This window comes from Meleagris gallopavo, chromosome 1 (assembly GCF_905368555.1).
Source record: "Meleagris gallopavo chromosome 1, MGAL_WU_HG_1.1, whole genome shotgun sequence".
Lineage (NCBI taxonomy): Eukaryota > Metazoa > Chordata > Aves > Galliformes > Phasianidae > Meleagris > Meleagris gallopavo.
Window position 1 is genome coordinate 15,630,475 of NC_139404.1, and position 21,417 is coordinate 15,651,891.

The 21,417-nt window shown below is 42.4% G+C and overlaps 1 protein-coding gene across 4 annotated transcripts in view; it reads left to right on the plus strand.

Annotated features, from left to right (window-relative positions):
• Positions 1 to 21,417, plus strand: part of GRAMD4 (GRAM domain containing 4) — a 78,020-nt gene that overhangs the window by 19,019 nt on the left and 37,584 nt on the right. For 2 of the 4 annotated variants that reach the window (XM_085217664.1, XM_085217673.1), the window contains exons 2-3: positions 8,339 to 8,549; positions 16,978 to 17,098. In XM_085217664.1, the coding sequence (XP_085073790.1) occupies positions 8,339 to 8,549; positions 16,978 to 17,098 (332 nt within the window). Of the gene's footprint in view, positions 1 to 157; positions 274 to 8,103; positions 8,125 to 8,338; positions 8,550 to 16,977; positions 17,099 to 21,417 lie in introns of those variants that run through there. The other 2 variants (XM_085217669.1, XM_085217682.1) reach the window with 2 other exon arrangements.

Genomic DNA, 21,417 nt, shown 5'->3' on the forward strand with positions numbered 1-21,417 from the left:
CCTGTCAAGAGAATACGCAGGATTGTTTCAGTGAAAAAGAAGTGAATAGTAAGTAAGTAAAGTAAGCCTGATGCTGTCCACTCCCTCCATTTGCATGTCCCTCCCTCGTGATAAGACTGAAATGTCCTGGTGTTGACACTGCCTGTGTTTGTTCACACACACACACAGTTGAGCTCTTACCGAATACCAGAACTCCCTGACTTCTGTAGAAAGACATTTTGAGATTAAAAGGAGAATGTGAAGGAAAATGAAATGTGAAGATGAGAAGCAGGGGTATGTTAGATCTATTTTGGCTCTAATGTCTTCAGCTTTCTGAAATATTGTTTCTCTAGCGATAGGAGCACAGGTGCTTTGAGGGCTGTTTCTCTGTGTTGTAGTCTGGTGTGGCCTTTTTGATTTTATATACAGTTCGTCTATGATACTGTAGTGTTTTGTGTTTTCTTTTTTTCTCAGAGTCCCAATGAATGTGTGCCAAGAGGATGCTGTCTGTGTAGTGCCTCTGCATTTCGTTATCAGATGAGGAGATTGCAAGGGTTGTGAAGCAGAGTGCCCTCTCTGACAAAGTGTACATCAGAATTTAGTTGCAGCATCAGCATCTCTCCCTGGTCTAGCGGGCCACGTATTCAGATTCACTGTGTTCTGGTGTCAAAGTCTGGATGTGAGAAAAGAAAACCGAAACCCCTGAGCAACTCATAGGAAGCTGCAGGGGAATGACTTTTCCACATTCAGACAAGTGCAGATCGTGTTTCTTCCACAGGGCAGCAAGGGCTGCTGGTGTTAGCTCGGGACCTGCCAAAAATCTGGCAGTTTGTTGGAGGGGGGGAGCAGTGCTGTGATGAAGTGAGACTTTCCATAGTAGCAAGTCCTGTAACTGCTGACCCTTGGGCTATGCAGGGCAGGCTAGCTCTGGTTGTTCTCCAGCTGCCTGAGGCTCAGGGATAGCTCACAGCTATCCTCATGCTGAAGCAGCTCTGGAAACACAGGCAGAAAGACTGCTCCAGATCTCTTTGTGATTTTTATGAGAAAGTTTAGGAAAACTTGATTTTTTTTTCCCTCGTCAAGAGTTTGGAATGTGCGTATGTTGTTTTGGGGATTGGAGTCTTGATAGCTTAAATGAGTCTGATAGTTATTTTGGTGCCAATTGAGGGTTTTAATTCTAGGTCCAAATAAAATCATCTCTTCTCTGGCCCTCTGTAAAAGAAATAAAACTTCAACCATTAAGTTTTTGCATTAGCCAAAGGGTATTGATTGCAATGGAAAAAAGAAACTAAAGGTGGTTTCGCTGTTTTAGCATTTGCTTGTTTTTTAAATGTGACAAGTACAGACCTTTTTCCCTAACCGAACTCATCAAGTACATGAGCTGTTGCCTACCTTGTTACTGGATGATTTGGGAGCCAAGATAATTTTAACAGGCTGGTATTTAATTTTGCTGATTTGACCTCTGCCGCTGCAACAAGAGAAATGAAAGCCACCTTCTTAAAAAAAAAAAAAAAAAAAGAAAACTGGGTGCCTGAATAGCCTTGTTTGTAAGCACGTTAATGTAAGATAGCTGCACCGTATTATGACAGAGGGCCTGCTAGTATTACGGGAACTGGCTGTGGTGCCACGATGTTGGACCTAAATCAATCTTGCAGAGTCAGCGTCTGCTGTGCTGCACCCTGTGCTTAGCATGACAGAGCTGGACGTGGGAAAGATCTCTCGTGCTTGCATTAATACTGCAGTGCTTGTTTCAGAAATAATCGTGCAAGAATTTGCATTTATTTTGCTTGAATTAATGATTTATGAAGGTGATACCGGTCTTAATTCTTGTATTATTTTTGTAGTGTGCTAATGTGAGCAACTGCTGCCTTATGTACAGCAGTGTTACGTACATTTGCAGTGTGCAGTTAAAATAGTTGCATTTCTTTCTGCTGATAGTTTGAGAGAAGGGCCTGCGTTCTTGCTTGTAGCTCTGCATGTACAAAGCTGCCTGTCAGGTTTGATACTGCTGCTATGGGATCTCTCTAGAAACAGCTCAAAACTCAGAGCTGAGCTGGCTAGGGCTGGGACATGGATGGGGAGCTGGGAGAGGGCAAGGGGGTGAATAGCTGTGGTGGTGAAGCAGGTGTTTTGGTATTTGGTTACTGTGTTTTACAAGACCAGATTCTGACCTATAAATACATTTCTTTTTGTTTTGCAAAGACTTATTTGCTTCCTCATGCTTAGCTAGATTTCATCTGAGTCACTTGGAATCTCTGAGCAGCTTTTCTTCTAGTGAATGTGAAGCTATTGAAATGTTGCCTTATTTATCAATCTTCATCTAAAAAAGAAAAAGTTGCTTGTTACAAGAATAGGCTGCTGACATGAAAAGCCTATCTGAGAGCACGTGTTTGGCTTGAGGCCAAAGAATGAGCTTCTATAGGAGCTTCTTGTTGGCAAGTTTTTCTTCTCTAATATAGCTAAGCAATCTGGGAGCCTGTTGCATTTGAACAATTTTTAGACAAGATGGTCGTATTGTTTTAAAATTATAATTTAGCAGATATTTCTATGTAATTTCTATGTTTCTTGTTTAAATACAAAAATGCCTAGGAACACAATTCTTTGCTATTTAATCATTTAATGATTGACTTACTGAATAATACTTTCAGGAATTAATGCACTGATGAGATCTTGCTAGCCTCTCCATTACAGAATTTAAGCATGTTGTTCAGCGAAGTAATCTGTGAGTGTCTTAAACAAAGGTCTGCATTTTTAAATAAGCAGGTGATGAAACACTTAATGACAGGTACATCTATTTCATTAGTAAAAATACAGTAAGTGTATTCTTGGGCACATCTTTTGGCTTGGTTATTCCATGAGCAGGGCTGAAACACGTGAATGGTCTCTAGGAGAGGGCTGCCATTTAGACTTCTTGTTCCTGAATAGTGTCCCAGTGCAGGCAGATACACTCCTGGGCTTCTTCACTGGCCTTGTGGGTCCTTCATTTTTCATCCTTTGAAAGCGAAGCTAGAAGAAGAGTATCTGAGTTTGCTGCATCTCAGTATTTTTGTTGCCTCTTGTTGCTTTTGTAAGGCGTGTATGAATCCACCCTAAGATGAAAACTGTCTTCAGATCTCAAAATGGCCATTGAAGTGCTGTCTGTGCCAGCCTGTTGATGGGAAAGGTCCTGCAGCAGCCCTGATCTTGGGGAGCAGTGAATGAGCATAACCCCAACAAGGAACTCTGAGGGTTCTAGCTCTGCTGAGGAAAGATGCCCATCTGCAAACTTGAGCCAACTGCTTTGTCTGTAGGAGGTGGGTATGGCTTGGAATGCTTGTCTGTTGGTACCAGGCAGCGTGTGCCATCCTCATTTCTTCTTCATGCAGTGATGGAAAGGGTGATGGCTAGAGAAGCCTGGTTGAGAACTGCCTTCTTGTGGGTCTGACCTGCATACTGTGTGACATCAACTGAATGGTGATGAAGATCTTTGAGATGGAGGGAGCGTAATGCATTTGTGCCAGTGCTTATCAGGGGTTTAAACTTCCCTGATAGCATTTGTTCTTCAGTTGCTATTAATAGCAGGGCCTAGAGATAGTTCGGGATGTGATAGCTGACAACTTTCTTCATCATATAGTCAATGAATGAGCAGAGCAGAAGTGTTTCTATTTTAAGCTTAGCTTTGACAAGTAATAGAACTTCAGAGAGAAGCAGTTCGTAGAAAATAACCTTGGGGTGAGCTACCACAAGAGGTTGAAGAGGAAAAATAAACAGAGGGCTGCAACTGATAAAGGAAGACGTTTCTTCAGCCAGCTGTGCTGTGGGGAATTTGTATTAGTTTCAGATGTGTTTGTTTAAGTTAAGGGTGCTAATAAACTTTGGCAGAGGTGCAAGTTAAGGCAGGTTCTGAAGGAATGATCTGGTTTGAACGTGGTGTGAAGAGTTGCTGTAGAAGTGTTGGGGAATCTGTGGAGAAAGAGGGAACGGTCTGCTTGAAAGAGGTTTGTACTAGGAGGTGAGAATTACCTCCAGTCTTGTACCCCTGGTCTTGCCAAGGCTCCCCTTTCTGCTGTTTATATGTCAAAGGTGTTGCTTGTCTATATCTTGCTTTTCTTTTTTATGTTGCATTGGTTCCTGAGATAATGTGATGATGTGCAATGCAGCTAATGTGTTTCTTTTAACGATGAGGAGGGGAATGTTGACCATAGGGAAAAGAGGATAGTAATGTGAACAAATACATCAAAATAGATTTCAACCCTGACAGGCGTTCATTTGTGAAAGTTGTAAAGCATCCTCCATATGAAGGCCTCTGAGCTGAGGAAAATAGATTGCATGAAGAAAAAGATTGTGGCTATTTTGCAGTAGACTGCCCATGGAAGCTTTCTGAAGTGGTGTGATCAAGGAACTAACTTTGAAGTTGGAGTTTGTGACCTTTGTTACCCAGTGTGATTAAGTTTACAACACTGAATTGGACTAATTCAGGGGGCCCAGTTTAAATCACAGGTGATACAGTGCAGTGCTTTAGAAAGCTATAATTACAATGAGTTTACATATATTGATTCATCATTCTTATATTGTCTTCTGAAAAGCAAAATGCTTCTCCTGGTAGGGTTGAAGTATTTAAAGCAGGTATGAAAGAGGAAGAGGTTAAAATGAGGCTCACTAAAGATGAGCCTAGGGGAACAATGTCAGGATTGGGGGTGAGACAAATGCTCAGCTGAAGTGCATCTGCACCAATGCATGCGGCATGAACAACAAAAAGGAGGAGCTGGAAGCTGCTGTGCAGCAGGCAAACTATAACTTAGTTGCTATTACTGAAACGTAGAGGGATTGCCTCCATTGCTGGAGTGCTGTAATGTTCTTCTGAAGAGATAGGCAAGGAAGGAGGAGCTGCGTCATGGCTCTCTATCTAGAGAGTGTTTTAATGTTGTTAAGCTTGGGAATGGGAATGATGAGGTTGAGTCTCTGTGGGTAAGGATTACGGGGAGGGCCAGCAAGGCAGACATCATGGTAGGGGTCTGCTATAGACTGCCTAACCAAGATGAAGAGATGGAAGAGACATTATACAAGCAGCTGGCAGAAGTTGTGCGATCAGCAGCCCTTGTTCTCATGGGGGATTTTAAATTCCCTGATATATACTGGAAATGCAGTACAGCACAGAAGAAGTAGTCTAGGTTTCTGGAGTGTGTAGAAGATAACTTCTTGATGCAGCTAGTAAGAGAGCCTACCAGGGAGGTGCCCCGCTAGACCTGCTGTTCACAAACAGAAAACACTTAGTGGAGGATGCAGAGGTTGGGAGCTGTCTTGGACAGAGTGACCACGAAATGGCAGAGTTCTGTATTCAGGATGGAGTCAGGAGGGGGAGTCGACAAAACTGCTACCTAGGACTTTTGGAGGGCAGACTTTGAACTGTTCAGGACACTGGAAGGGAAGGTTCCTTGGGAGTCAGTCCTTGAAGGGTAAGGGGGTCCAGGAAGGCTGAATGCTCCTCAACAAGGAGTTCAGGAGGAGTGCAGGAACAGGATATCCCCCTGTGCCGTAAGATGACCTGAGGGGCAGGAACACCGGCATGGGTGAACAGGGAATTTTTTCTAACTCTTCTGGAGAAGAAGAAACTCTACCTCCTGTGGAATAAGGGATTGGCAACTTGGAGAGTACAAAGAAGTTGTTAGGATATGCAGGGAAAAAATCAGGCATTAACCTGATTTTTTTAAAGCTTGAAAACTCAACCTGGCCACCATAGTAAAAGAGAACAAAGTGCTTTTTAACAAATATGTTAACAATTAGAGGAGGGCTAAGGAGGATCTCCATCCTTAACTGGATGTAGTGGGAAATGTTACTGCTGAGGATAAGGATAAGGCTGAGGTTCTCTGTGCCTTTTGTACATCTGTCTTTAAAAGCCAGACCAACTATCCTCAGTGTACTCTAGCCCCTGACCTGGAAGTCAGAGTAAGCCCCCTATGATTTGAATGGAAACAGTTAGAGACCTACCGCTCCACCTGGACTGCCACACATCCATGGAGCTAGATGGGATCCATTTGAGGGTGCTGAGGGAGCTGCTGGAAGTGATTTATCAACAGTCCTGTTTAACCAGAGGAGTCCCAGAGGGTTGGAGGCTTACCAATGTGACTCCCATCTATAAGAAAGGTTATAAGGAAGATCTGGGGAACTACAGGCCTGATATCAGGGCCAGATAAGGTCATGGAGCAAATCATCTTGAGATCAAATGGCAAGTGTGGGACAACTGGGGGATCAGGCCCAGCCAGCACTGGTTCATGAAATGCAGGTTCTGCTTGACTACCTTGATCTCCTTATATGACTGAATGACCTATGACCTGCCTGGTGAATGAGGGAAAGGCTGTTGACATCGTCTGCCTAGACGTTAGTAAAGCCTTTGACACTGTGTCCCACAGTATTCTCCTGGAAAAGCTGGCAGCCCATGGCTTGGATAGGTACAATTTTTTTCTGGGTAAAGAACTGGCTGGAGGGCTAGGCCAAGAGAGTGGTGGTGAACAGAGTTAAATCCAGCTGGCAACAGTCACAAGTGATGTCCCCCATGGGTCAGTGCTGGAGCCCATCCTGCTTAATATCTTTGTTGATATCCTGGATGAGGGAATTGAGTGCATTGTCAGTAAGCTACCAAGCTGGGAGGAAGTGTTGATCTACCTGAGGGTAGGGAGGCCCTACAGAGGGATCTGGACAGGCTGGATTGCTGGGCTGAGGCCAATGAGATGAAAAGTCAGCAAGACCTGGTGTCAGGTCCTGCATTTTAGCCACAACAACCCCAGGCAATGCTGCAGGCTTGGGGCAGAGTGGCTGGAAAACTGCATTGAGGAAGTGGACTTGGGGGTATTAGTCGACACTCAGCTGAACATGAGCCAGTGGTGTGCTCAGATAGCCAAGATGGCATCCCAGCTTGTATCAGAAATAGTGTTGCCAGCAGGAGCAGGGAGGTGATCATCCCTCTGCACTCAGCACTGGTGAGGCTGCACCTTGAGTTCTCTGTTCAGTTTTGGGCCCCCTCACTACAAGATAGACATCAAGGCTTTGGAGTATGTCCAGAGAAGGGCATTGGAGCTGTGAGGGGTGCAGGAGAGGCTGATGGAACTGGGATGGTTCTGTCTGGAGAAGAGGAAGCTCGTGGGAGACCTTATCGCTCTCTACAGCTGCCTGAAAGGAGGTTGTGGGAGGTGGGGGTTGGCCTCTGCTCCTGCATAACTAGCGATAGGGTGAGAGGAAATGGCCTCAAGTTGCGCCAGGGGAGGTTCAGATTGGATGTTTGGAAAAGTTCTAATCTGAAAGAGTGGTCAGGTGCTGGAGCAGGCTGCCGGGCGAGGTGGTGGAATCACCATCCCTGGACATGTTTGAGGCATGGTTTAGTGGGGAAATATTGGTGGTAAGTGGATGGTTGGGCGAGATAATCTTAGAAGTCTTTTCCAACCTTGGTGATTCTATGATTCTGTGGTTTCTGAATTATAATTTAAGTCTAAATTCAAGTACTGCTTGCATGAGGTGTTATCTCCAGGAGCGAGATGTGTGCATCTCCCATCCCTCCAGATGAGATGGTATCTGCACTGTTTGCAAAAGTGCTGGCCGAACTGTTGCACTCAGAGTAAACTTCTGCTTGCACTGCCTTTAAACAATGTGAAAATCACTAATGAAGTGATTCTCCTTTGTATTGAAAAAAGTTGTAGAAATCTAGCAAAATTGCTTCCCAAAGTATACAAAATTGTTGATAATGGTAATGTTAAGGATTTTGGCTGTATATTTAAATAAGTGCTATGTCAAATTCAACCATCCGTAAATTTTTGATGGGATCTTCTGTGTCGATCTACCTGTCAGCATTCTTCAGTGAATCCGTTACCTTCCTCTTTCCTACTCTGGAGTAGGAGAGTGTTATGATAGCCTTGCTACTCTTTTTCTTCAGTTTTTCAGACTTAAAGATGGGTTGTGATGTGTAATGGATTTTCATGTCTTTGATTAGACATGTCAACAAGCTGAACAATATGAACTTGTCAACTGAACCTTTTTTTGTTTAAAATAACTTGTTGGGAGCTGACTTCTTTAACAGTTGTTTTGGAGGCAGGTTGTGAGCTTGTTCCTATTCTGTCTTTAGGAATAGCCATGAGAGAGAGGCTGTAACAATAGGGGAAGATGTGCAGGAAGATGGTAAGTTATTAACTACTGGAAAACAAACCGTGCATCTGTTACACTGGGGGTGGGGAGAAATGCCTCTTAAAAAAAGCTAAGCTGCAGAATGTTTTTTCTTCTAGTAACAGGAAGGCTCTTGAAAAGATGGCTGTAAGTAGGTAGTTAACAGAGTGTATGTATTTAGGCTTATTGCAAGCTTTCTAAAGTACTCTTGATGTCTTGCTTCTTGCAGAGACTCCAACCGTCATGTTAAGGTAAAGCAGAAAAGTGCAGTGCTGAACATGCTAAAGAAGTTGGACAAAATAAGGTTCAGAGGTCACAAGAGAGATGAGTTCCTTGATTTAGCAGAGTCTCCAAATGCTTCTGACACTGAATGTGGAGATGAAATCCCAGTGAAAATACCTCGAACATCACCCCGAGACAATGAAGAGCTGAGAGACCCTGTAAGTACTGGGTTTAAGTATTGTTATATTATGTCATTGTTGGATAGAAAAAAAAAACAAATTAATAATTCCTTGCCCCCTGTATTTTGGATTTAACACTTGAAGATTTGTGGATTGGGAATAAAGCTTTAAGTAGGCTTCCACACTGTGGAAAGTTCAAGGTACTTTCTTAATAGTAATGTTTCCTCTTCCTGCTGTTGTTTTTAGATGTTGTAGGTTGAGAAGCCTTTTAACTTTGGACGTGCTTCTGAATGCTCTCAAGTTTTATTTCCTTTGTTAAAATACTAATAAATACGAAGGAGAGACTTCTGGTTGCTTTTCAGCTGGAGAAACTCGTAACTGCTCAAATGCCACTGCTCAGAACTGTAGGCATACAATGCCCGCTTCCTTCACTAGAGGGTTGTGCCACCTCGTTGTTTACTGGAGTGTTGTATCCAGTGATGCTGCCATATTTCATGGCTGTGTTAACCCTATGCAAGACTCTTCTGCTACAACTTTTTGACACTTGTAAGCAGGAGCAACTGAATATAATGGCTTTCTATAAAAAAAGAAATGCTTCAGGAATTGTTAAATATTGTTTTTAAAACAGTATAAGGAATCCTCCTTTGACCTCTTATATGACTGTGGTCCTTGAGTTTGGACTACTGGGTACAATCTAAATTACAATCTGACAATTCAGCTGTTGAAGTCAGAACTTGTATCACTCTGGGAACTCACAGTGTGGTTCTTGGACCCAGATACTAGCTTTCAGATAACAGCTGGACCACATTTCAAACATGCACGCTCACTGCTTAGAGGAATCATCTGAAGGATTTCAATCTGTGTAGGGTTAAGCATTTCCTTTGGGTTTGGCAGCTTGTATCCTGTTCAGTGGCTATTATTAATGATGTCTTTTTTTTTTTTTTTAAACATATAGTTTCACAAATGGTCTTTGCTTACATGGAACTCTTTTGCCAGATTTTGTTTCCTAAGATAATGAAACAAGTGGTAACAACAGAGCATTTTTGTGTCACACACACACACAAAAAAGCCTATTGTATTCATATCGTCAAGCTCAGCAGACGAGGAAGGTCTTTTGAATACCTTTCCTTTGCTCTTATTCTTTTAAGGCATCTGTCCTTTGTTACTACATATCTATTGTATGTACTGAGACTACTATGTTTTTCCTCTTCCAACACGGTATTGTCTGAATTTATCTTAGGTAAGTAGTGGCTTATTTTCATCCAGACCTCAGTGAGCAGAGCTGAACAGTTTCAGAAACCAATTTGAAGAGAAGCACTTTGCTGGCTGGCTGATTACATGATGTGGAGTGTCCTGATCTAACTCTGTGGGATATAATTGAGCACAGGAAAACAGAGAGAAAGGGAAGAAAAGAAAAGCAGGAATGCTATCAAACTTGTTATGCCCCGCTCATGGTGTTAGTGACTTCCAAAGTCAGTGTGATGCTGGAAATACCAGCTAAGAGTAGCAGCTGTGTTACAGATAGTGGCAAAACAAGCAAACTTGGATGAGGAAAGAGACCTGAACTATAAGGGCTAAGTTTTACATGGAAAGTGTGAGGGATTACCACTTGGCTCTGGAAGGCTTCTGTCCTCCTAAGCACTGCTGCCCTCCCATAAAGTGAAGGGAGAAGAAATAATCCCTAGTGCTGCAGAGTTGCCAGGAGTAACCAAAGTAATTCTTCTGTATTTAAGCCAATGCTAAAATAGTGGCCGAGATCATGTGAACAGAGGGATTCTGAGTTATGTCTGTTTCTTGTCAAGATCAGATGCTTGAGTTCTGCCCAAACTGTTCTCCATGACTGAAACTCAAATCTTAGATTGCTTATATGGGGTGGTCCCCTTTCACAGACTTTGTAAGCGCCATAGCATTATACTATGGTTATGTTGTCTGGGAGAGGGATCAAGAAAAGACCAAGTTGGGTTGATTTCTTCCTGATGAATACTTCAGGGAGCTCTTCAAAGCAGACAGAAGTCAGTGCAGATCCTGTGCATAAATGGAAGTTAGGTCACGTGTATTTTCATGCACAGGTGAGCTGGTGCTGTATTTTCACTTCTGTTGCTTCGTTGTTTCTCTTGAAATCTGAGGGGGAACTCCTGAGCTGGAAACAGCAGCATTGTTGGTTTAGACCTGAACATAAGCGTGGAAGATTTGAGTCTCAGTACCCTTAACTGCATCTTCAGTACATGGATGTCTTTGAGTCCGCTGTCAACCATCCCTTTGTTAAAGGTTTCTTCTTTGCCCCTCACTACTTTTCTTTTACTTTTACTTTTCAGTCTAATGGTGTGCAGAGAAGAGTATTCTGTTACCCAGCTTCAGCAAGTTAAGTGAATGTTCAGTCACAAGCCACAAACAGAGCTGTGGGAGTTAGTCCCACAACTTCACATCTTATTGAAGTAACACATGCAGAATTTACATCCTGTGGATAGAGAAAGGATGACCGGATGAAGGAATCTTGTATGCTCTATCTTAAACTGTAAGCATTACCTATTTAGCTCCATAATAAACACCTGGACCTGTGTTTGAGTAATGCAGCTGTTCCATAGGAACAGGTTGGCACTGCTAGGAAACCCTGGAGTTGAAGATTTGTTGTTTTTCTTTGAGTTCATTTGAATTCTGTTCAGAATCTTCTGTACTGTTCAAAATATTCGTTGTTCTTACCTTGAACTAGTTCAGTCTTGACTTACAGGCTGTCCGTTTGCTTGTGTAGTTCCTTCATAGAATCATAGAATCATTTGAGTTGGAAGGGACTCTTGAAGGCCACCTAGTCCAACTCCCCTGCATTGAACTGGGATGCCTACAGCTAGACTAGGTTGTACTTCTCCCCTCTCTGCCCTTACTATTTGGTACTTCTGGGATAGCAGCTACTTTCTTAGATGTCTGTGGATTCTTGGACACTGTGACCACATCATAGCCCAGACACTGTGTTGGTTAACAAGCTCTTAGCTAAGCGTTTTTCAGTTCTTGAGTGGCTTCCAGATTACTCTTTCCTCCCCATTTTAGCATCAGTTTTTTTTTTTTTTTTTTTTTTTAATAAATGTGGACATTCAGCTCTATATGCAGCACTGGTATTGGAAGCTTGTTTTGTAAAAACACCACAATTATTGAATCGACTGTGAGTAACCTGGTCCATTCCATCTTCTTTATAGTGAAAGTGTTAGCATTTGTTATATTGTGATGTTGAAACTTTACGTAATACTTATTAGTTGATTAATTAAAGCCCTTTTCATTCAGTGCTATCACATAGAATAGAATCATAGAATCACAAGGTTGGAAACAGCCTTCAAGACTATCTAGTCCAACCATCCTCCCATCACTACTGCTACCACAAGCACTAAACCATGTCTCATAGCTCCTCATCCAGGCGCCTCTTGAACACTGCCAGGGATGGCGACTCCACCACCTCCCTGGGCAGCCATTCCAGTACCTGACCACTCTCTGAGAGAAAAAGTTCTTCCTCATGTCTAACCTAAACCTCCTCTGGCACAACTTGTGGCCATTTCCTCAGGTCATGTTTGTTGCCTAGGAGAAGAGGCCAAACCCCTCCTCATCACAGCCTCCCTTCAGGAAGTTGTAGAGTGCAATGAGGTCTCCCCTGAGCCTCCTCTTCTCCAGACTAAACAATCCCAGCTCCCTCAGCCGCTTCTCATAAGACTTGCGCTCCAGACCCCTCACCAGTTTCGTTGCCCTTCTCTGGACACGCTCCAGAGCCTCGATGTCTTTCCTGTAGTGAGGGGCCCAAAACTGAACACAATACTCGAGGTGTGGCCTCACGAGTGCTGAGTACAGAGGGAAGACTCAGGCATCACGGTTTCCTACTTTATAGGCGCAACATCTGCAGCCTGATTTGTTAAAATGCAAATCTTCAGGGCTGGGACTGCACCCTGGAAATCATGGCCTGTCCTTGTATCTGCCTGTTCTGGCCTGTCTGGCCTTCTTTATAGTGTCTCGTTGTTTTGTGATACAGGTGAATTTATGCACTGTTAATGTTAAAAGTGTTCCATTTTTATAAGAGGGAGAAAATGTTTCCTAGTATGCACAGTGAATTCAGTATAGCAGAGAGAGGATCACGTCCCCTTGGGCAGAAGAAGGGAAGAACAAATTTGTGTTTCAGCCCCTGGAGCTTCTGCGCTGAACTCAGTGAGAATTTCCAATTGAAGCTCTTTGGTACCTGGCATATTGTACTGAAAGCAGCCTAATCTACTTATGCAAGTTCCCTGCCAGTGCGCTAGGATTAAATCTGAGTTATTATGGTGCAGCAAACATTAATTTAATTGCTGTTCCAGTACAGTTTGGCTTTTCCTGAAACATGTCAATTAAAACCTTAAACATTTGTGTATCTGTTGCCTCATTTACAATGATTTGAAGATATAAAGACTCAGGCAAACATTACAGATAAAATAAGCTGCCACTAAAATAATAACAAAAAAAATCTTGCAAAATATAGCAGTGCTTTGTGAGCTATCTATTGTGGATGTGCTTCCCAGAGCAGCTATTGAGGATTAGCAGTTGATGCGGATGCTTTGTTCTTGAGCCGTCTGGCTGGGTGTTTTTCCCTTCCCTGCAGCAGGTACTTGTGGCAGCCATGGTGAACCCTTGCTTATTTCAAAGAATCTTTGAGCAGTGTCAGTTGAGAACAGCAGGCTAATTCATAGCGTGTGGGTATATGAAGTAATCTGGAAGTTGTGTGCACTCTGGGCAGCCCTAACGTGTGAGGGTTTTTTTTTGGGGGGGAATGGGGGAAAAGGGCAGGATGTTATATCTAAGCTGATGTCCCCAGGTATGGCAACCAATGTGGTGGGCAAACTGCAGTGAAAACAGCACTCATCTTTAGCTGCATCAGTACTTGTTTCATTTGGGAATTGTTCCTCTCTAATAAGTTAATTACAAACCTGGAAACAAGACCAATATCTTGTTAGATTTTCCTGGAAAAAAAATCTCCATGTGATGTTGTGTGAGTAAATAAAAGGAATTGGACAGTTGCATGTCTGTGTAATGCTGAGATATGCTGCACTGCAGATGGAGACACATCCATATCTGCTGAGCAGTGGGGTTCCTTCGATCTCTGCTGCAGCTGTGCAGTAATGGTGTTCACTGGTTTGGGTGCTCAGCACCCAAAACCAAATGCCAGGGCTCTCAGGATACAAGTTTGCAGAAGGTAAAGAGCTCTCAGGTTGAGAGGTGCTGTTGCTAAAAACCTAACCTGCAGATGGCTATAAAAGCACATCTGTGGGCCAGTGAGATTTGCCTTCAGACCTGGAGCTGGATGTGGTGCGGAGCAGGAGCTCAGACAGCAGATTAGAGGTGATCTATTGTCATCAGCATTGTGCCTTTAACCCCTCTGACTTAAACTCTTCCTGCTCAGCTCCGTGGCATTTTGCTGGCTTCCTAGGCACTGCAAACTCATCTTTGCTAAGTAATTGTGATTGCCAACATTTTAAGAGGGTCCCTGCGTCAAACATTGTCAAAGCTGGAGAGGCAGAAGATATGGAAAAGCAGAAATCTGCGGAAGCCTTTAAGGCTTTTACTGAGTCATGCGGAAGCAAGAAAGGGCATCTGTACAGTAAAGTTGTGTTAATCCAATCCCAGTCCCTGTGCTGTCCTACAGCAGCTGAAAAAAGAAATGCTATTACCCACTTAACACAGGAATTACAACAGGAACATTTTTTATTAACCTGTGAGTGGAGTCAATTATGCATTCCTCAGACAGGCAGCTGACTTCCAGTGAACCTAACAGGCTCATTTCTTATCTTTTTAGCCCATTAACACCTCTTGACAGAGCAAGGTGTGTTGGTGTGGAGAAAAATCTTCTGTGACAGAAGTGCCATCTGCTTAAATGTCTCCCATCTCTCTTTCCTGTATGTGCTCACTTTTTTGGCCCTCAATTGTGTTCAGTAATACTTTACGATGTCACTAAGTCTGGAATGGGTGCTCTGTTTTTCACCAAGTTTGTGTTGCTGTGCATCTCATCTTACTACTCAGGTTAAACCACTTCATTATTATTGTACATCATACAGTACTTGTATGATATTGCTCCTGGTGTTCTTATTTTAAGTTGTCTTTTTATTTGTTTTCCTCTCTTTGCCTTAGGTTGTTTGAGGTTAGTTTAATGGCCCCCAGCAGAGGGGTTGAAACGAGATGATCTTTAAGGTCCTTTTCAATCCATGCCATTCTATGATTCTATGTGTACCTGCTGATTTTTATCCCGTTACTTGGGTGGAAACTTGAATCTCACAGACAAGTACTAGCCCCTTTCTCCCTCCACTCCTCCCTCACCTGTCTTCTTCTATCCTATCTGCTTTGCATAGGGCTGGGAACTGGGGAGCAGCGTGGCAGGAGCAGTGTGCCCCTAGCAGTACGGCTGAAGTGTCACAGCACATGCTATCACATGGCCTGATGTGCAAAGCTTGTGAGCATTCCTGATGAGTATAGCAACTTACTCTCTGGCCTTTATGTTGTGGGATTTTTTTTTGTGTTTTTTTTTTTTTAGCTGTGTATTTTCTCAGCAGTGTCTTTAGCCAGTTCCATATCTAATCCTACATGCTGGGGCCAGAAGCTGTCTTCTTGCACAAGGTGTACCTCTGCCAAGCGTGTTTAGCTCCCAGGTGTACCTCTGCCAAGAGTATTTAGCTCCCTCCTATATGAGTCACAGAGTGATAAAAACTCAGTCACAATATACAATCTGTGCTTTCATGGCTGGGTAGCAGTCTGCATTTTTATAACGCTTCCTTCTGCCTGCCTATAGCGTGTTGCAAGGTGCTGCTGCCTGACTTCTGCTACACCTTCCTTAGTGGGGCTCTGTGTCTGGCAAGCAGTAACGCTAAATCCTATATGCACTGAATGCATATGATCCAGGTTTTAAGGTAAAAATCAACACTGAGGTTAATCACCGTCCTGTGCTCATCTGGAAATATACCGCTGCTCCTCACCAGGCTGGAGCAGTGTCAGGTGGCCTGTAGTGCTGCACCTCACTGGCTGGATGGGAGGTGTAGTACCTGGGCAGCAGGATGCTGTGCTGCATCTCTCCATACCAGTATGGCTGTGGGCTCTATCTGTCTGCTGTGCCATGCTGCTGGGATGCTCACGCTCAAGCTGGGAGCAGCGCAGTGCTGACAGCTTCTCATTATCAGGGCTGACAGCTTGCAAGATTGTGGGTGTCACTGTGGCACTTTTGGGACAGGAAATAGCATCCCTGCTTGGCACCATATGAAACAAATCCAGGTGGGAAGCTGATGCCAGGTAGATGTTCTGCAGTACATGTCCACTGCTTCTTCATTTGACTTCGTCAACAGTTCTGAGGTTTAAACTGTGTCTGTTCAGCTTGAGCAAGAAAACAGATGTTTAATAGGTATTTCCACACTGCTTTATTTAAAAGAGCAAATCATTCCCACCAGTAAAAGTACTTTGCAGCCTGTGATCTTTGTACATCCTTTCTTAAGACATAGAAAATGTATTTTAATTAACTCTCCTGTAAATCAGCTGAGTTGATGTAAGTATGTAATTAAACTATCGCAGTTAAATGTATGTAGCTGACTTCAGAAAGCAGTAGAGCTCCTGTATGTTTTCAGAGATAAACAGGGGTTGGGGAAGTGTTCATAATAAATCCCTCTTTGTCTGAAGATCATTTTCAAAATGTAGGCTCCTGTAATGCACTTCAGTTTGGGCTCCTGTAAACCTCATTGGCAGCCTTCTTGTAAGCAGTGGGCACTCACCTCCATTGCTGAGGAGATGCCCTCACACACACTCCTTTCACTGCTTTCTGAAAATGCTCACTTCATGAGAAATGGGCAGCATCACCTGCCTTCTGCTGTGTGGGTTCAGTTTTTCTCTCTGCTTGCTTTGTGGAGGTGGCAGTTGTCACTGCTGTTCTTAACTGATCACATTGCTCTTTAATTCTCATCTCTGGCAGTATTTCCCGTGCTTGGGGGTGACAGCAATAAATCAGTCAGGACAGTCTCCTGACTCCCCTACTCCTCTCACGTGGACCTCAGGATGCTTTTTTAGAGTAAATATCTAGAATAATATTTCTTCCACTAGCTTTTCAATTTAATGTGTAAAGTATGTCACGTCATTCCTTAACTGAGAGTGGGAGGTGCATAGTATAACCACGCTTTTCAAATCAGCAGAAGAAAGGGTAAATGATGATACAGCATAGATGCTAAGGGAGCAGAAAAATAAAATTTGTTTTCTCTAACTACTTGAGGTCTGCATCATTCAAATTCACATGGGAAAGATAGCGTGCATTGGATTAGTTTTCACTCATTCATTTTTGGTTATTTAATGCGGATTAAGAGGCATGCAGAATTGTTGATACTTGTATGTTTCTCCCACGGCTGTCTGTTTACTGCACCAAAAGTAAGTTGATATATTTAAATGACCAAAACCAAATGTGCCTCTGAGCTTTCAGTGTGTTCTGGCTTTCTTACAGGCTGGTCCAGGGACCATCATCATGGCTTCAGGAGTGCAGGATTTTAACAGAACGGAGTCTGACAGACTGAATGAAATCAAAGGTCACCTGGAAATAGCCTTACTGGAAAAACACTTTTTGCGTAAGTATAACATTAATAGTCTGTGGAAAGGAATGGCTCAGGCCTGCTGGAAAAAGGCTTGATGTATGTTCTCAAAAACTGCAAGAGGTGGGTATGCTGATGACTGGATAATGCAGGGGCTGACATTTCTCTGAGAAGAATTTGCCTTTCCCAAGGTTACTAGATCGTTGAAGTATTTTATTTTTTTTTAATGGCATTTGTCACAACATACAATGCTATGTGACAAATACTGTTTATTTGAAGCCTCAATGTTGTAAGGGAATATTGTTGGAAGGTTCAACCTTTTGTGCAATACCACCAACATCTGCCTCTGATATCGTGGGCCAACATAATAAAACGAGGAATTATTTACAGAGCAGCCCTTGTTTCAACAGATTGGGATAGAAGACAGGCATGCCTTTAACATGATAGAAGCAGAGATCTCCAACAAATAGAGTTCTCACTCAGCTGCTTTTCCAAATGATCATTTTAGTGGATAATTTTTGAACTTCAGAATATGAGGGTTGTTTTCAGATGCTCATAGCTTGTCAAATGTTTTCTAAGGATAAAAATAACACGTTTACAGATTCTATTCAATAACTAGATTAAAGTCTTAAAATAATTTAAGCATGTTCTCAAGGACTTGAAATTAATTTTATGTGACTTGTTTATCTTTTGGCAATATTTTTCTTTGATGTTTTATTCCCCTGAGTGCAAGAGGGTGGCATGATAAAGAAACTGGACAAAAATGTACAATAAGCTGATATCAACTTCCACTGATAACCTGGAAGACGTATCATGATTGATCTATCAAGCAAAAGCTGGTTGTAATTTATTTGAATTCTAACTCATCTGTGCAGTACTGAAGTTATCTCATACTTCTTATATTCCTGGAATTGTATTGCTTAAGCTACTGTTATCAGATTGTTCTTTGAACCAGATGGGACTTTCATGATTTCCTAATGTGACCTGGTGTGTAAGAAAAAGAAGGCCTTCCCAGAACTCATTTCTGGCTTGAACTAGGACATATATCTTGCTATAAAAACATTGTATGGCTGCCAAACATTTCCACTGCTGGTGAATCCATTTGCAGCATTTAGTGTGTAGTTACAGGAGCTAAAAAATGTGTAGGGCACACATTTTTGCAAATATTTTTTACTTTCAGGCTTATGCTGTAGTCTGAAAACCTTCTTATCAACCATGTTAGCACTTGTAATTAAATCCTTTCCTTTTGCAAACCTCAAGGCTGGAAGATAAGGAACGTAATTGTTTGAGAATATGTTTGGAAGTTCAGGCCAACGGGTGGTTCTGCTGGGGTGGTTCAGGCTCACTCCAGCCTTCCTGCTGGGTCAAGAGGTCTTTCTTGAAGCCTTGGTTTTGCTTTAGCTGCAGACATTCTTATCCTGATGAGTTTTTTGCAACTCTGTACAGAAAAGCAAAAGAAAGAATGATAAACTGGTAAAGGAATAAGCACAGAAAAATCTTATTCCTCACTCCCACTCTTACCCCTTCAGAATTTTGGTCTGAAATGTGTTTGCCAGTTGGAATGAAGTAGGAGTTGAATTTTTTGAGTATGGTCCTTGTATTCGTTAATTCTCTTCCTTATTTCTTTGAGGTTAACAAGTTGAAGGGTTTTTTTAGTGTTTTTTATTTGGTTCTAGAAATGCTGTGTGATATATATATATCTTTTTTTTCTTCCCAGAAGTGAACTGACGATGAGCAGAGAAACATTCTTGAAATGTGCAGTTTGTTTGCTTTATTTGCCCTTGGAAGAAAGCCTGGTTTTTAGTGTTTTTTGTTGTTGTTTTTTAAATCTTACTGCTTCAATAGATGATTTTTAAGGCTATTAACTGTATCTGCATGCTGGTTTTTTTGTTTGTTTGGTTTTTGTTTGTTTGTTTGTTTTTTGAAATTATGGGTTTCCTTAAGAACTCTTAAAAACTGTTAGGTTTTTATAGGTATATGAAATTGCAGGTCACTTTATGGTTGTAAATGTATAGCTCATTGAGTAGCAGACTGCTGGTCTTTCCTAAATTACAGTCAGTCATTAGTGGGCTTGAGTAAAAAGTGCAGTTTGGCTCAGTAATATTTTCAGTAAAACACATCTACATCTGACCATAGCATCTAAAAGCTGGAAAGGAAATCTAGAGCAAATATTTACCCAACACTCTCACAAAATAATGTAGTTGTCTAAAGGAAGAATATCTTCATCTGTGGTGCCAAATGAATCCCTTCCTTCCTTTCTAAAGAGAGAATCTATAAATCCAGGGAGGTGAAGACAGAGAGGCATTACTTAGCATGTTCCATAGCTAGAAATGCAAATAAAATGTGACTGGAAATGTGAGGATTTTAAGCTTCAGACTGACAGGAGTCCTTCTGTCACTCACCAGGAGGAAAGGATCTTAGATAATGACATCTTAAGCAAGGGAGGGATCATCTGACTCTTCCAGCCAAAAGGGCTAAAGTTGCTTTTCCTGTCCGTACAGGAATGTTCTTAATCTGCGTAATCTAATGGGTCCTTCTGAGCCTCATTATAGGAATGATGACAACATGCATTTTTGGTACCAGACTGCAGTATTGGAGTGGATGACTCAGTGATTCGTTCCTGCAGAACAGTGTTTAAATGCCTGCTGAATGAAACGTGCAGAGTTTCATCTGCTGGAAACACCAAACAGAAGTGGATGAAAAAAAAATTGCTTTGGAGCTGTTGCTATTTTACATTTATAAAGGACCGTGCATTACTACAACCTTGCTTTTGTGCACTCCAGCACTACGTGGATGCTAGCTGAGGGTTCAGGTTTGGAAGACAGATACTGAACTGGGGTGCCTAGACTAATATATTATGGTTAGCACGGTTTTTAAAAACATGGTTCATATTATTTGTTCTTTTAGGTCATACTTAGTACAGATGAACAAACTATTGAATCATGCTACAACAGCTTTCAGTGCTTCCATTTCACACTTTCTGTATCTAAAGGAGAAATAAAGCCTAACTTGCTGCTCTTGCATTCAGAAGACAAAAGGACAGGTAATATCCTTCTGGATTTGTACCTCACTGAGGGCTTTTTTCCCTGTGTTTGTGCCTGATTTAGAGGGCAGTTCTGCAGCTGATATTAGTTTATGCCAGCACTCTGTGCTACAGACATGCTTTGTGGATAGGCACACATCCTATGGCTCACATGAGGCATTAGCTAATTCTCATTCAGGGATGTTCAAACCTGTTGCAACTCAATTTTAGCAACTCAAGGAAGAGGAGATGATGGTAGCAGCAGCTGAGAGTAAACAAACCAGGTGTCTTAGAGAAGAGTCACCTGGTGACATGAACTGAAGGAACTCAGAATGAGAGTGAAAGGCTTTGGGAGGAAATAAGGTCCTTTCTCACAAGGATTTTGCATCCCATTCTGTTCAGCAGGCTGTTGCAGAAGTCCCTTGGTGCTTAAAAAACTACTGTTCTGGGTTATGATTTTTTTTATAACAATATTAAAGAAGTTGAGAGTATGTATCTTTCACATTAAAAGTTCTGCTGTACTTCTCTCCCTCTCTGGTATGCATTTTTAAACCGTGTGTGTGGCTAACTCTGTGGCTTCTTTTTTGTTGCTAACTAACTCAATGATTCTTTATATGAAGAGCAAATTAACAGAATGTACTTATGAAAGGAGAGCTCCAGATATCTGTGTGGTCTTCAGGCACATCTGGGACGTTAGAAAAGGGGTGATGATGTGTGGTGCTGGTCGGTGTAACCAGCCAAAATATCCTGTTTGAAGGCCTACTCTGTATAGAAACGCTAATAGCTCCTAGCAAAGCCGCAGGAATTGTATGCAACAAAGTGACTGGAAAGCTGAGTCAGAGTCCCATTGTCACAGTACCCTTGGTGTAATTGTTCCTGATATGAAGGTCAAATGCCTGCTGCAGCAGCAAAGCTGGAGAACAGTAGAGGAACTGTTTCAGTGCAAGTTTTGCTTTCTTACTGACTCAGCAGCCCATAGTCACCTGTGGTTCAGAAATTTTGAAGTAGAATTAGGAGTTGATGCAGCAGCCTTCTTAAAGTGTGCTGATGCTTTGTACTGCCTCTGTGCCTTCACCTCAGCCTTGTTTTTCTCAGCTTAATATCCTGGACTCTCAGATGCCTGATGGCTGTTTCTGGGAGAGAATACGTGTCCAGTGCTCTATCTAGCTGGTGGAGGATGGGTTCTGCTCTTGCTCTCTCAGCTTGGCTCCGGGAGCCCAGGCTTGCTAAGACCAGAGAAGGAAAGGCTACAGTTACAGCCCAGAGCCAGCAGCAGGATGGAGTCCTGGGCTGGTCCTGTTCCAGGGCTACCTTGTGCAGCCCGCACTAGATA